General features: G+C 34.8%; 1 protein-coding gene across 2 annotated transcripts; it reads left to right on the top strand.

Annotated features, from left to right (window-relative positions):
* The first annotated feature begins 1,013 nt into the window (after nt 1-1,013).
* Nucleotides 1,014-16,004, top strand: LOC143459271 (calcium-dependent secretion activator 1-like). Of its 2 annotated transcripts, XM_076956346.1 has the most exons (28): nt 1,015-1,263; nt 1,579-1,773; nt 3,589-3,702; nt 3,812-3,952; nt 4,547-4,738; nt 4,980-5,147; nt 5,415-5,579; nt 5,834-5,955; nt 6,799-6,910; nt 7,152-7,235; nt 7,396-7,518; nt 7,660-7,832; nt 8,041-8,207; nt 8,520-8,656; nt 8,768-8,861; nt 9,025-9,118; nt 9,318-9,483; nt 9,658-9,781; nt 11,094-11,194; nt 11,917-12,073; nt 12,457-12,598; nt 12,772-12,924; nt 13,051-13,155; nt 13,311-13,437; nt 13,781-13,864; nt 14,060-14,167; nt 14,512-14,697; nt 14,992-16,004. In XM_076956346.1, the coding sequence occupies exons 1-28, from the start codon at nt 1,117-1,119 to the stop codon at nt 15,256-15,258; spliced, it is 3,948 nt and encodes a 1,315-aa protein (XP_076812461.1). In that variant the 5' UTR covers nt 1,015-1,116; the 3' UTR covers nt 15,259-16,004. The 2 variants fall into 2 exon arrangements, 1 of the variants encoding a protein (XP_076812461.1); XR_013117750.1 differs by lacking the exon at nt 14,992-16,004 and having other exon boundaries at nt 1,014-1,263; nt 13,311-13,508; nt 14,512-14,545.
* The last annotated feature ends 366 nt before the right edge of the window (nt 16,005-16,370 follow it).

Genomic DNA, 16,370 nt, shown 5'->3' with positions numbered 1-16,370 from the left:
CGGCGAGCCGCAGTTTGCCTATCTTTGGAATAGACCCTTTCCAAATTACCGACGCCATGTTTTTTTCGGTGGCAAGATTTTTTCGATGACCTATTCTCAAACCATTGTACAGAGGTGGGCAGTTGGTACTTGGAAAGTACCGTTGGTACCCGTACTTCGCAAAATTTACAGTTCCGGTATTCGGTACTAATTTTAAAAAAGTAGTTTAGTATCATACTTTGTTGGTACTCGGTACCCGTACTTTTTGTATAAAACATGCTGCTGCAAATGCATTGTTTGCCGCATTTATGTCCCCGGTAAAGATTACTCCAAGTCGAAACATATGTGACGTTAATTGCTTGCAATTTTACTTTACATTTCTATATCAAAAAAGATCAACAAATGGTAAAATTAGTATTAAGGATTAATTCACATGTATTTTTGAAAACAGACTTGTTAAAATTTTGAAATTATCATGTGAAAAGTACCGGGACCGATTAAAAATTCTTGAAAAAAGTTACTCGGTACTAAGATTCGGTATTTTTTTTCAAAAGTACCGACGGTATCTGTACTGAAAAGGTATATGCCACTGTAAAATTATAACTAGGAAACACATTTTCAAATATTTTTTTGTCGTGTAAAAGAATTTATATACAGCTCACCTGAACGAAATCTTTACAATCCAATGACCAGAACGCTTGTAGTTTGAAAAAGGATCAAAGTAGATTAATAATTTCCATTGTTAAGAATACTTGATCGAAAAAATCTTACCACCCACACAGTAACTCGGAAAGGGTTTATTTTTTGATTGTGCTATAAGATGGTAGTCACAGTATTTCACCACTGGCTCAAATAAATTTTTAAATCCATGACTCATTATTGTTGGAAAATGAGCAAACGTCATTAATACCGGTACTTACATTGTTAATATGAGATTTATTGATTTGTTAATATGCGAACCAAACTTTTTCATGTTTACGACGGTTCATAATACTGCAATAAAGTTTAACAAGCTAAAATCGATTTCTTCAATGCCACTTTACAGATTCATGAAATGTAATTCATGATTTGTTTTTACATTAAGCTATAGGCTTCGTACTATAACCCGGGGGTTAAGATTAATTTTGGCTATACAAAATGATGTGCCCATCAAGTGACGAGGATGACGATGTTGAAGATGCTATTGATGAAACCTCAAGTTCAACAATAGCATCTCAGAATCAGAAAAATCCAACAAGATCCCCAAGCAGGACTGCAGACTTGTATTCAGTCAATTCTAACCCGGTTTGTTTTATAGAAATGATTTTATGTTCATGATATATAGTTATTTTTATAAACTAATACTTTCAATTTCACTTTAGCAACTCACTAGGCCCAAGTTTCTACTTTACTGATTTTTTAATAATATTCTAATATTTTATTTTGCCAAGATTAGCTTAACTTTTGCTAAAAAAATTTCTAATTTTACAAAAAGCAAGTTTGTATGCGGCAATGCACAATTTGTTAAACAGAAAGTAGTTTTACACAGTTTTGCAAAACATTGTTTAACGTCAACAACAAAAATGCTGTTTTGAATTTGACTTTCTGTGACTTTTGCAGGAAAGCACTCAATCCTCTTTGCGAGAAACTTCTCCATCTCCATCAATAACAAGCGAAGAAGTGGATGCAAAAGCTCGACAGCATGAAGAAGAGGAGCGAAGGATGAAATTGCAACTTTACGTTTTTGTTATTCGCTGCATATCCTACCCGTTTAATGCAAAGCAACCAACTGACATGGCAAAGCGACAGACAAAGGTATATTTTTGGCTTGGCGTTAATAACAACAAATTAGAGCTAGCCCAACTGATTGTTTTTCAGTTGAGGTTTCATGGAACTTTAGTGGCAAACCATGTCAAAGATTTTCACAGGGAACAATACAAAGTGTACAGCCATTAGTTAAACTAAAGTAGCATTTTCAAAAATTGGTCACTATTACTCACTGATTTTGTCTTTTATTAGTCTATCAGTTTTTTTTTATTTAGCAGCATGTAGTAGCCTAATACTCACATTATTCTAGATTAAACTTTAGCGAGTTGATTAAACATAGTAATCCTACATTGGGGACTGAAAATCAAGTGACTGCATTTATAAAACTGAGATGGTGACAAAATAATTCAGGACTGGAATAAAGTGTTTGCTTAACTGAAGCAGTGTCATTATTAGGATGGTTGTCAATCAAAATTCCACAACATAACTGGAAATTTTGCATACAGGTTCCCTAAAAAAATACTATTCAATTTTGATGTTTTTATGAACAAGATAGTTAGTAACATCAGCTTAACTAATATGCGATTCACTAAGTTCCATTATGTTTTTATATACATAAATGGAAGATTTTGTTTTGCTGCAATGTTTTTTTCTGCAGTCTGCATATACTATTAGCTTGTTATAGTGGTGCTAAATATTGTATATTTTCATACATAAATACGAAATAGTTTGCATCAGTCTGTTTTTGCAAGTAATAAACTGGCTACTGCTGGAATGGGCATCTCTGTACTAATTAAAACTGCAACGAGAGTAACTATGCTGTAACAGTCATTAATTTTTACAATTCCCACATGACTCCCTGATTATATAAGCTGTGTATCAAATTGTATGGACCTCAGCATATAAATATTGTAGGTACTGTAGGTCTGTCTTCATTGACCAGATTATATTAAAATTTAATCAATGCAAGAAATCAGCCAGTAGCTATCTTAAAATTTTCATCGTACTGGTACTTAAAAAATGATAAGGTGCCTTCTTTTCAGCCAAACTGATTTGCAATTGGAAATATAATTCACTCATACTATATATTGTACAAGATTTGTAACTTAGTATTTACCATATTATTATCAAAACAATGTTCATTAAGTCATGCCCCACCAGTAATTTCACACAACACTTGAAACAGAAATTTCTAGTAAGGGAAAGCATTGTGCTGTACTGATTTTATTCTTTGATGATTAGCTTGATAACAAGAATGTGTATTTTTTAGTGAACATTGCATGAAATTTTTCAGTTCACTGATGCACCATGTCATTGCTTTATTGATTTCTGCTTGGTGGAAATATGTTTCATATGTCTTTATCGACGCACACGTAGTTGCAGCAATATGCAGTTCACAACATACATATGCAGAATCTATTTCATTATAGTATCAATAAACTGCTTCGGTACATTCGGTATAAACTGTTACATTTTCAATCTAAGCTTATTATATAATAATAGTTATATTATATTTTCATTTTATTGACCACAAATTTGTCATTGTTTTGTGTTTGGGTTGGCACATTTAGCCATTTATTGTGTTAGGCACCTTTTAAATTGGGAATTCTGTGACCCAATTGGTTTATTGATTAAAGAGTAGCTGGATCAATATCCTCCACTAAAAGAGCTAGATGGCTTTTGTTTCTTAATTGAAAAGCTTTTCTTAAATCTCTTTATGCCATGATACAAATCATATAATATCTACTGCATTTAGTTTAAAAGAACTTTAATTATTCATGCATTTGTTTTGCTTAGCCAAGTAAACTTTTGCGATTGACCTGTCCAATATGCTTTAAGTTATATATATGTAATTTTATTTAGGTAAATAAACAGCAACTGCAAACTATCAAGGAAAGATTTGCTTTATTTGTGAAAGGTGGGACACAAATTTCAGCAGATGGCGCTTATTGCAATGCAGTTTCCAATTACTTTGAGGTAATAACATCAGCTCGTACCATGAAACGAAACCTCTATCAACATATATATCATTGCCATAGATCATACATGTATCCAATATTATTAGTCATAAATGTTACTGTTTCAGGTGTTCGTGAAGAGCGACCGAGTTGCTCGGATGGTGCAGAGTGGAGGTTGTTCTGCAAATGATTTTCGAGAAGTTTTTAAAAATAATATCGAGCAACGTGTCAAAGACCTTCCCGAGATTGAGGGCGTCAGCAAGGAAACAGTTTAGTTGATTGCATATATTTGTTTCTGCAGCTAAGCAGTTATTACTTATCGTTTTTATGCAGATATTTTTCTATTGAATAAGTTATTACACATTATCAGTTTTACACGTAAACAAAAAGCATATTTCCTACGTACAGTTTTTTCACTTTTTTGTTTTATTTCATATTAATGTTGTATTTTTGGTTAATTTTTTTGCATTATTATTGGTTGCAAAAAATGCCATGGTTGCCGATTAGTGCTAATAATTGTTTTTAGTAGTTTTTATCGAAACGAAAATGTACTGGTTAATTGTTGGTACGGTACTTATTATGACCGGTTAGCATACATGTAAAACTGACCTAATTGTTAGATGCATAAAGTTGCATTATGTTGATTAGTTTGAATGCATTCTAAGTTGTCTCTATTCTACTCCCACTTAGAGCACTCAGTGCTATCTTGAAGCTTTAAAATGCATTATTCATTGCATTTTATCAAGCTTAGCTTTACTCAAAATACGGCACAGTTTGTCTTCCATAGAGTTTGCTATAACCAATTTAAACTTACCGCAAGGAGATAAAAACGTTCTTGGAGCTTTAAGATACATTCTGTTTAGGTTTTAGCCTCATGGATGGTCAAATTTGATGCCATCTATAGAGGGGAGGAAGACCAACGTCGCCCTGGCAGTCGGCTTCCTCCATCTGCAGCATCAGAGTTGATGCTGAGCAAGGAGCAACTTTATGAAATGTTCCAGAATATTCTTGGAATCAAAAAATTTGAACATCAATTGTTATACAATGCCTGTCAGGTAGGGTAACTGACAGGTTACTGTGTATTGTGCAGTAATAGACACAGTGATTTAGCATGTATTTTTGGATGAATAAGTTATGTTTTGTTTTGTTTTTATAACAATGAGTACCCTCAGTACATCTTCTGTTTTATTGCATTGCTCAATCTGCTTTTTGCACCCAGGATAATATTTTGTAACATTTAATGAGATTCATATCTTCTTCCAGCTCCAAGATTATGTTACATTTCTTTTCCTTTAGCTCGATAGTCCGGATGAGCAGGCGGCTGCAATACGTCGCGAGCTCGATGGAAGAAAGAACGCTGCTGAAAAAATAGAGGCTCGAAGACGATTTCCAAAATTCTACAGACTCAAAGAAGAAAGTGAGGAGTCTCTGCAGAGACAGTATTCTGACGAATTAGCCTCCCAAGTAAGTTAGTCACCATGCTACACTTACTACTTCTAAACAATATATTTGTTTTGTACCTTTAACATAGAGTACAGTTATTACCTTTTATGATTTTACTCACACAATTATAGACTGTGAGGTTATAGAAGAGATAAGAATACATTTTTGAATTAAAAAATAAACAATATGAGGGCAACTTTGAGTTACCTTTTAAAACATTCAACATATGTTATGCTATTGATAGCTTCTCTAAAATCCTTGTAACTAATGGCATCATCACCATGCTAGGTTGGCTTACTCATGTCAAATCTCGAATCACTTCCTGTTTCACGAGGAAGTAACGACAGATCTTATCCCTTGCGAGTTTTCAGACCCATATCGGTACTCAATCAACCAGCAGATGATGATGTCTCACTTTCTAAAGCGGACGTGGTGTTGCAGTTCACACTCGAGGTGCCATATATATATATGCCATATGGTTTATCCAAGACCTGTGACACCAAACCCAAAACGTAGTATCATGACATACACATGCGATCAGAACTAATCTTGTTTTATGTAATGTGACACTTTACAATTACATTTATGTGACATTGCACCTGAAACTGGAGACAGCCCGTTAAGGACCAAGGAAACAGCTTAGCAAACTCTTGCTTCTATTGTATGTGCGAATAACAATGAAATTTGGTAATGACATTTTGTTGTAGGTGGTGGTCATTGAAGTTCAAGGAATAAAATCACTTGCATCGAACAGGATTGTTTATTGCACAATGGAAGCTGATGGTGGAGAGAAGCTGCAGACAGATCAAGCGGAAGCATCAAACCCAATGTAAGTTTTATTTTATCCCACTTTTTCGTTTTATTTTTAGGTCCACTTATATGTTTTTTAGGTTTTAGACCTAAAAATTCAGGCTTTTTGGACTTAACTTAGGCTAATTATTCCGCTTTTCTACTTGTTTTTTTCATTTCTCTCATAACTTTTAAAAAATGCACTTTTATCTAGATTTTTTTGAAGTTTATACAGGCATGTTTATTGGTGCCGAATTGTTGTCATTCGTGAAAATTTCCAAATACAAAAATAACGTTCATTGAAGCAAAAGCATGTTGAATATGAATTATGATGACTAAATGACATTGAACATAATTTTTCTTCTCATTAACTAAGTGTAATCTTTTATCAATGAAAAGGTCTGTTACTTTGTTGTCAAATTTGGATATAAATTGTAAAACATGGACTTTAAATTTAAGATAATTAATAAACGACTCTTGGGAAGAAAAAAGCTGTGAAATAAAAATCCCTAAATATTGTAAAAATGTTGTATTTAAGACTTTTTTTGCATGATTTGAATGTATTCGGTTCTTTATGTATTGTATCTTTGTATGTAGTGTATTTTTTCCTTTTTTTCACTTTCCTGCCAAGTCTATACATTTTATTTAGTGCTTGAATGCTAATTCTGATCTTTCCACCATTGTTTACTATTACTATTACTAATTCAAATGTATTAATCAATGGTTCAAGCTTTAGTTATCAAAAGTATGAAGTGAAGTCATGCAACGCCTTAAAGCATACATCAGCTAAAATTGATGAAATTTAAATAAGATTTAATTAAGTCAGTGATGAATAATTAGTTGGAAGTGTGGCGTCATAGTAAAAATCAGTTTGTTTATTTAGTTGGGACACCCAAGGCGACTTCACGACGACCCATCCCCTGCCATTGGTGAAAGTTAAACTTTATGCGGAAAACACAAGCATGCTTTCTATTGATGACAAAGAACTTGGAAAGGTCAGAGGTCACTTTTCTATATGTTTCTCTTGGAGTGGAGACCTGCAAAACTGTGTTAACTGTTAACCACTTATGATTTAAAGCAGTATAGATGTTGTACCTTTGAGGTCACGATGAAGTAAGCTTAGACAATGTTAAAGGTTTTTAACCGCTTGTAGTTATGCGCAACATATGTTCAGTAGTGTGGTGTATAATAATTACTGCTGTCATCAAAGAAGTTATATATAATTGTTGGTTATAGCTTACTCTTCATCCAACTCCGAACAATCCTAAAACGCCAGAATGGCATCCCATGGTTGTGTCCAAGAACAGTCCTGATCAACAGGTAGTTTTTCATGCGTAAAGACTGATATTTTTTAAAACAATTATAATATATAGTATGTATATATATATATATATGAAAAAAATGAAAACAAAATAATTTACACTTGTATTATGTCTGTCGCATATTTAGTGTGTCTTTAAACTTTTCTTACTGCTTTTAGATAAAAATTAAACTTTCTATTCGAATGGACCGTCCTTTGAATATGAAGCATTGTGGCTACTTGTGGGCTCAAGGGAGGTCTGTGTGGAAGAAATGGAAGAAAAGATATTTCATACTTGTCCAAGTAAGTGGTGGGGATAATTTTTGACACTTTCTTACCTATAACTAATGCGTTGTGCTTTAATTTATAAATTATAAATTCGTTGCTGGTGTTTCATGGAAAGTTATTCACTTCAAGCACTCGCATGTTGCTGCACTCATATAGGTGAGCCAATACAACTTCGCAATGTGCAGCTACCAAGAGAAGAAATCAGAACCGAATGAAATGATGCAGCTTGATGGGTTCACTGTTGATTACACGGTTCCCGAACTTGACCATGAAGGTGGCCGTGCGTTTTTCAATGCTGTAAAAGAGGGTGATTTAGTTACCTTTGCAAGGTAGTTTAATCCCGCAATGCAATAAGTTATACAAGCTCATTTACTTAAAGTTGATATGGTTTTTTAAGTTTTTAGATTGTCTAGGTAATTATTTTGTATGTATTTTCGTTCTAATCCAAGCCCTTGTTTTTATTTTTTACAAATATCATTAAAATTGTACGTAAATTAAAATATCATTAAAATGTGTATGTTTCTTCACAACTTGTAGCAATGATGAACAAGACCGGATATTGTGGGTTCAGGCTATGTACCGCGCAACTGGTCAATCTCACAAACCAGTTCCGCCCACCCAAGTTCAAAAGCTTGAAAAAGGAAAACGTGGTCAGCTTGACGGTGGAAAACACAGACAGCTTGATGCTCCAGTCTCTCAATTTTGTCAGTGGACATTTTCATTTTGATTACAATTAATTGTTTGCTGAAAGTTGCTAGTACTGAGTTTCGATCTTATGGCGAAATGTTGTTTGTTTATTTGTTTCCAATATCAAACGATTGAAATATATAATTGAATGATATATTATTATCAATCAGAGTTTAATTGGCTTCCTTGGTTAATTAACACTAACTTGGACTTTCCTCGTTTTTTACCAGTTTTGTAGAAATTTATGCTACTTTTACATTATTTAATTGCGTTGTTTCAAATATAACATTCACTTTTATAAAACGTTTAATCTGAACAATCCACTGAAGATGCTGATCGAGCAAGAAAGCATGGCATGGACAACTTCATAGCTGCTGACCCTTGCAAATATGATCATTCAAGTCTATTTGAATTGTTGCAACGTTTGACCCTTGACCATCGACTTACCGACAGCTACTCCTGTATGGTGGGTAACTAAAAACATTTATGGAACACTTAATAAACAATTTATGTGTGAATTTTAAAACACCCATGTTGTTGTGTGTTGTTGCATTAAAACGATTTGATGTTGGTCCAGGGTTGGTTTTCGCCAGGTCAAGTGTTTGTTCTTGATGAATACTGTGCCAGGTACGGCGTCAGGGGCTGTCACAGACATCTGTGCTATTTGGCAGGTAAGACATAATTTCTACTTCTCTCCATTCCAGAATACTTCACATTGTCTACAAATTATTGCTTTAAATAATTTAAAAGCACCGGGGTTGTCAAACGACGGGTTTGTTTGGATAAAATAGTCTTTAAAGAACTTTTTGATAAATTTGTTTCTCATTTATTCAGATCTTTTGGAGCGTGCTCGTTCCGGTTTGATGATTGACCCTACATTGCTCCACTACAGTTTTGCTTTCTGTGCAAGCCATGTGTGTGGCAACAGGTGTTTCTTTATTGCGTTATTTTTATTCAGTTGAACCTTTTTAAATTTTTTTCTCAGATTGCGCTTTTTGAAATGTCTTTGATTGATAATATATAAGAGGTTACCAATTGGCTCTGTATGTATTTTATACTTTAAAATGGTTTTGGAACAACTCATTAGAAATACACAAAGGTTGTCACTATATCTTTTTATTTTACAGGCCCGATGGGTTATTCACAGTCACACTTGATGAAAAGCAGAGATTCGACGAAATGCGAGAACAACTTAAGGCACATTTGATGCATCAGATCGCACATTTCCGATACTGCTTCCCCTTTGGAAGACCCCATGGACATCTTAAATCAACACTATCCCTTCTTGAAAGGGTAAGACTAAAACTTAAACGAATTTTTAGGCAAAGAAACCTTAAAGATTTTTAGTTTTATTGCAAAGCTGTTAATGTCGCTGATAATGCAGTGCAAATACTCGTGGTATGTCTCGGATGAGTTCGGGTATTAATTTAAGTTGATTAATAATTACGTTGGTTTGAATGTTTCCAGGCAATGATGGAGGACATCGTGACTCCCATACCAGAGGAACAGGTCCGAGCTGCGATCAAGAAATCTTTGCAAGACGCTGCCATGGTCAACTATACTAGGGTGTCGCAGAATGCTAAAATAGAAGGTAAAGAATGATGGGAATGTTATTGGTACCATATGCTCAAGTACTTGATGGCACCTTCTTTCATTTCCTGCGACTGACAAATCGCTGTACCGACACTTAATCACGCGACACTTAATCACGCGACACTTAATCACGCGACACTTAATCACGCGACGCTTAATCACCGACACATAATCACTAGGACATTTAATCACGCGACACATAATCACTAGGACATTTAATCACGCGACTTGGATACTTAATCACGCGACATTTAATCACGCGACTTGGATACTTAATCACGCGACACATAATCACTTGGATGTCGGAAAAGCGTGAGGAAAATTCAGTAATTCAAGCTCGTGTGCATCTCTCTGTGGGAATGGCGATGTGGATTGCTTTTAAGGTTGGCCTAAAGCCAAAGGCTATTAGTCTTTCTTTTAGAACTCCCCGACAATTGTCTTTGACTCCGTTGCGCCGGCTTTCTCTATAATGTTTCTTTAAATCAACACCAGCTTCATAAAGTCTAATTGTTATATTGTCCGAAGTAAGTTGTATCACAATAGAAACATTTTCATCATCTTTTCACATTTAAACAAAACTATAACTCCAATTCAGTAATGAACAGTCCAGAAGGTAAAACTGATATTATGTGTAGAGACAAGAAGGGGAGATTTTAACCAAACCTTAGTTTTTATACAAACACATTAGCCAATCAGGAAATAACATGTCATTTTGCATTGCTACGTATAACCTATGTAATATCTAACATTATTCTATTGTCACAACGTGCAACGTGCACAAATGCAACGTGCAACGTTTCTGCAAGGAATTGATGGTACTCAACCTTCTATTCCAATGCGGTACAAGGCACTGAAACTGCGCGTGCAAAACACAGTTGACCGTTATCTGTCAAGCGAGATTTTAGTCTATATTCGTGCAGTTGCTTACATTTCCCATGCATAACATTGCTGTAAATTGTAAATGTAAATAAACATTGTAAATGTGTGATTAAATGTCGCGTGATTAAATGTCCTAGTGATTATGTGTCGTGTGATTAAATGTCCTAGTGATTATGTGTCGCGTGATTAAATGTCCTAGTGATTATGTGTCGGTGATTAAGCGTCGCGTGATTAAGTGTCGCGTGATTAAGTGTCACCAAACCGACAAATCAGACTATACAGTTGCACAGATTGCTTTATATCTCAGTAATGCGCATGTTTTTTCAGTATCGTGAAAGAATCATCGTAAAACCTGTGACGAAATGTAGGTATAACAGCAAAAACTTGTGACGGTGTTCACCAAACGTATAATACTTCATTATTTTTGGTAGAAAACCTGAAGGAAGATCCGACGAAACAACTGAACGCTTTGACCCAACTTGTCGAGTTGTGCATTGATGTTTTGAAGCAAAATGAAGAGCACCACTACGAGGTAACGCCCTTTGGCATGACTGGGCACACGCACATGCATTTCAATCGATCTAATCAATTGCAATTACTTTGTTCTGATCAATGGAATGCTTTTCGAGTGATTGCGTTACATGCTTAGTCCTAATGAAATTGCTTGCGAGTTTAATCAATAATTTGATCCATTTTTAAAGCAAAATGCTTCTTGGTGATTATAAGTATTTAGGTTTTCTGTTATAGCAGTTAATATTGATACATTGGTATTTGTCATGCACTTATTAGGCTAAAGAGGTGAGTAATGACTAAATTGTGAGTAATAAATTCACGTCTTTATCGGTATGTGCATGAATTGTCGTGAGTAAAATGTCGCAGTATAATGTCAGTCACATTGGAAATTATTTTGGTCAGCTGCTGCAATTTACAGCAAATTTTTGCATGTTTGTTTGCTTATATCTGTTATGTGTTTGTTGTGATGTGTAAACTGTGCAATGTGTCTTTGAAGTTTAGCGAAAAGGATCTTTTCACAATTTCCCTTCAAGTAGGGAAATGAAATGTAAAACTGGCTTGAGCTGCGTATCGCTTTACGTTCCTATCCACAACTTAAACATGAAATCCATTTTATCGTAATCTAGTACCAATCGAGGGTACAGTAACCTCTTTGTTTGGAGTAATTTCCACGTCGCAGTTCGTCTAATAACACATACGTTCATTTTAATTTTAACCGAAAACATTGCGACATGTCATCAGGCGTTTGCATGGTTCAGTGACCTGATGAAAGAACATGCAGAAGTCTTCTGGTCATTATTCGCCGTTGACATGGACAACGTCCTGAGCCAACAACCACCAGACACGTGGGATGGTTTCACTTTGTATCACCAGCTCAATCGCTATCTCAAAGACGATGGTAAGTTCTTTTTGAATTAAATTCAAACAAGGAATTTTCTGGCTATAATTTTCTTTCCTTTAAATAGTATTTTGTTAAGTTTTCAAGTGTTCATTATGTCGCCTAGATAGTAGATACAGTATGTTATGTTCGAATACAAATATTTTATTATTCTAAATCATTTATTTAAGTTTTACATGTTCAAAATGTTATTAGTATTGATTATTCTGGCGCAATTACATTTACGTATGTAATTATATTTCACTTTTTGAACGTATGATACGTTGAACGTAATTTAACAAAGGCTATATGGGATTTTATTCGTTCGGCGAAGTTTCTCACATCGATTTAGTGACTTAAGCACTTTAACTGAAATTCGCTTTTATTCATTTGTTGCATTTAAGCCATTTTAAAGTCCGGTAAATTCCACCACCACATTCAGCGAACATTTGCTCCTCTTGTGATAAGGTACATTGACCTGATGGAGTCCTCAATCGCTCAAACCATTCACAGAGCACTCGGCAAAGAGGGATACGCTTCCAATAAGTAAGTTTTATAAAAATCCAGGTTTCAGTTGAAAATTTATTATAAACTTGTTTTAAATGGCTCGTTTCATAATTTACCGCTGGATTTTACCTCGCGAGAATCTGACGTATTAGTTAAATTTGTTTCCTATGTTGAGTCTTGCAAGCCAATTTTACTTTATTACCTGATTCTAGCCCAATCAACGTAGCAGACGATGTGATATGCAAATTAGAAGCACTTCAGAAATTTATCAAGGACCTTGATTGGCAAGATCCGGTCTTTGCCAATCACCTGGAACATCGCTTGAAGTTATTGTCGTCCGACATGATTGAAAGCATCGCTTCAAGGTGGTAGTGAATGCAGGACACCTTGCAATACAAGCAAAATTAAACTAAAATATGCTGTGTAATTAACCGAAACGCTGCATAGTTTCAATTTAACGTTTTCGTTCATCCTCGTCCTACTACCTTTAGGATACTTCAACGATTCACGGCCATCCTTGAAGCTTGTCGAGTGTCCTTGGAATTTCAAGTCACCCCCCAACTAGTCACATTTATTAATGCAGTTATTCACTGCAGGTAACAAACCTTACTCAGTAATTGTATAAATACCGTAGGTTTGGCTTTCTATGTAGCGTCATCTATATCTAGGAATGCTTTATCGTTGTTAAGTGAAAAGGTGTTAGCGTCAGAACTCAGAAGGTAACTTTCGAATTTTTTCCTCCATTCCGCAGTAAACAATTGAACAGGATCTGCGCATCTGGGATAGACGCCTCGGGGAAGGAACACCTTTACCACGAGCAAGTTAATAAAGATTTAGAAAGTGTTAAGGAGAAAATGAAGACAGCAATGGGTGTTAAGGTGATTGCATTTTTAAGTCCTGTCGAAATTGTGGAAAATCTCATGAAGGAAATAACTTCGTGCCAATTCCAGTTACATCTTGCACATTCTCAGCTTTATATTTTGAGAAAATAAAGCATTACAGAATCAAGATTTTTTGAACTTTTAGTGGCATATTTTTAAGACTCCGCCTAATCATAGATTTTATTGAAAAGTAGGCCTATTATGTTTTTAGACATCTTTAGTTATAATTTGGCGTTTTCAATGTCTGAGAGTACAGAAAAATAACTTAAAAACTGAGAATAAAAAATATAATATATCTAAAAGTTATAAATAAATCACAATCAACCTGTTCTATATTCAGCTCACTAGAGTCCTGGAAATTGTTCTCAACAAATTATCAAGATATGACGAAGGATCTCTTACCGCTTCTCTCCTTACGATGACTGTGAGTCCTTAATAAATTTAACGTTTCATTCACTTCTATATATTATTATAGCGTGCACAGTTTTCATCAAACTGTTTAAAATAGACACATATTAATTACACAATACTCGATTAAATTGCGAAATACACATCTCACTTAAAAACGGAACTTTTTGTTTTTGGTGTTGCATTTTCTCATCACACATGTTTATTCCAGAAACCGGGCATGGAACTCGCTGATAGCTTCAGGCTTTTCACTGATAGCAACCTGGAAATCTTGCTGAGCAATATCTCTGACGAGTTACTGGCTTCTTCATTTCTCGCTGTGAGTCACCTTTCCAAACCGATGCGTTTCTCCGCATAAATTAATTAGGCCCCGTCGAATTGCCATATAGTAAGGAAAAGAAAGTAGAACACGGTATTATACCGTTAGAAAAATAAGTGTAAGTAATCGGTTGGAGATAATGATTGCACCCTGCGTTCTTTACGCAACGTTGGTGCTCTTAATTAGCTTGCAGACCTACCGGCAAGATTTGTCTGAAATGTCTCACGCACTGTATTATGCAGTACGGGCACCTTAGCAAATTATTCCGCAACTTCACCTGGTTGCGTTGGTTCTAAAAGGTTCTTGTTATTATTTTCAAACAATTTATCAACTTACTCTTTTAGAGTTGGTACGATTTGTCAGTGAAGCAGATTGCTGCTTGGCTGGCTGAGAGGGACGACTCACGGCTTCATCTTTATCAATTCAAGATTCTAATCAGACTGTTCAAGAAACTTTTCTATGACTTTAGTCTTCACGGAGTATCGAAATTGGATACCACTGCCTACGAAAACGTCCACGAGCGTCTCAGCGTAAGCAGTTTTGTTTTGAACGCTTGAAATAATTTAACTTTGTAAAAGATAATTCTAATCATTTCAACTGTTTTTTATCTTTTTAATATTTCTAACTGAAACACTTTTGAGTGTATTATGTTTGTAAAAGTCAGGAATTTTGAATGGGTAAAACAAAATTTATTATAATTGAATTTGGTTGTCGTTACTTAATATTAATTAATATTAATTCGTTACTTAATTTGGTCTATCGTAACTTAATGTAATGGAAATTATTTTCGTGAATTCGAACATTTTACTGTTTATTCACGTTAGTTGGAAGAATTAAAAATAGCATCCACCAACGGTCCTCTTGACGACGACTTCAGTATGAGGGAGTTGTTTGAAATTCCAGCTAACGACAAAGACAAACCCAAAACTCCGACAAACGTTAATTCAAATCTCCAACAAAATCAAATCCAAATCTCCGACAAAGACAAATCTAAATCTTCGACAAAGTCAAGTCCAAATCTCCAACAAAAACAAATCCAAATTTCCAACAAAGGCAAATCCAAATTTCGGACTAAGGCAAATCCAAATTGACTGCTTATTGTGATGGAACAGTTGGTTGCGGCACACGTACATACAAGTTACTGAATTTAAAAGATCATTTGTGACGACGTTTTTTATTTGAAACGAAAGTTACTTCTTTGCGTATCACTTCATTGGTGCAAGAAATTACTTTTTGAAAATTTTATACATGTTTTATCGTTTTTGTATTGTGTCCATATATTTCGTGGCTGAACTAATCATCACAACAACAGTATACACATTTGCTATTGAAGCAATGCCCCTGCTTTATTGTTATTCACCCTTAAGACTAGCTTTTATTCTATTGTAAAAGCAGTTGTAAACTAAACATTGTAAAAACTGCTGCGTTCTCCAGCAAAATGCTTGCAATGATCTTCGGGCTGACATAGTGTTTCTAATTGTGCTTTTCTCTTAATCATAATTAGCACTGTCATATTACGTATTGAGCTGTATTCCCTATCTTCACAAGAACCTGCGTATACAGTGAATGTGTCTTTAGTATTTTTTGTTTCCTTAATTTCATGGTGTTACTGCAATCAAAAATGATGCATTGTCCGTGTCGTCTGCGAATTGTGCAATTTTTATCTTATAGTTTTCAGTAATTCGTGTGGTTCTTTTGTTTTTTGTTGTTTTTACCATTCGGTTGTTGCACATGTTTTTAGTATTTCCATATAACGTAACAAGTAACACTATTATATAAACGATATGTAGAATTTATGTGAAGTCGGCGTAAAAAATAAAATCCTGCTGCACATGCATTGTTTTATGTTAATCAGGATTATTAAGTCGCTCGCTATGTCGACTGAGTTGTTTTTAACATCATCAAATTTTCATATTTGTTGACTTGCGCAGGCGTGATACGTATACGTCATGGAATGTTTTGTGCGAACCATTTGGTTTGCAGATTTTATTTCGAGATATCAACAGTTTTCCCGATTGTTGTAATGAATTTAATCATCTTTTTTAATTCCACAAAAAGAAATCGTGAAAAGTAAACAATCAGCTTAATTACCTTAAAAACCTCGTGGTGTTTCAACGCTCGAAACTTCAATCTTTGACTCAAACTGAGTAACTTCATGCAACTTCTATTTCAAAAGAAATACCATATATTTTGACGTTTGCTG

Source organism: Clavelina lepadiformis, chromosome 5, assembly GCF_947623445.1.
Source record: "Clavelina lepadiformis chromosome 5, kaClaLepa1.1, whole genome shotgun sequence".
NCBI classification, from domain to species: Eukaryota; Metazoa; Chordata; class Ascidiacea; order Aplousobranchia; family Clavelinidae; genus Clavelina; species Clavelina lepadiformis.
This window is presented reverse-complemented; position numbering and strand designations above follow the sequence as displayed.

Excerpts from the sequence above, each read along its gene's own strand:
- LOC143459271 (XM_076956346.1), top strand. The coding sequence starts at position 1,117 with ATGATGTGCCCATCAAGTGACGAGGATGACGATGTTGAAGATGCTATT. Across the intron at positions 7,519-7,659 it reads GATATTTCATACTTGTCCAA|GTGAGCCAATACAACTTCGC; the intron begins GTAAGTGGTGGG and ends GCACTCATATAG. Across the intron at positions 14,168-14,511 it reads TGGCTTCTTCATTTCTCGCT|AGTTGGTACGATTTGTCAGT; the intron begins GTGAGTCACCTT and ends TTACTCTTTTAG.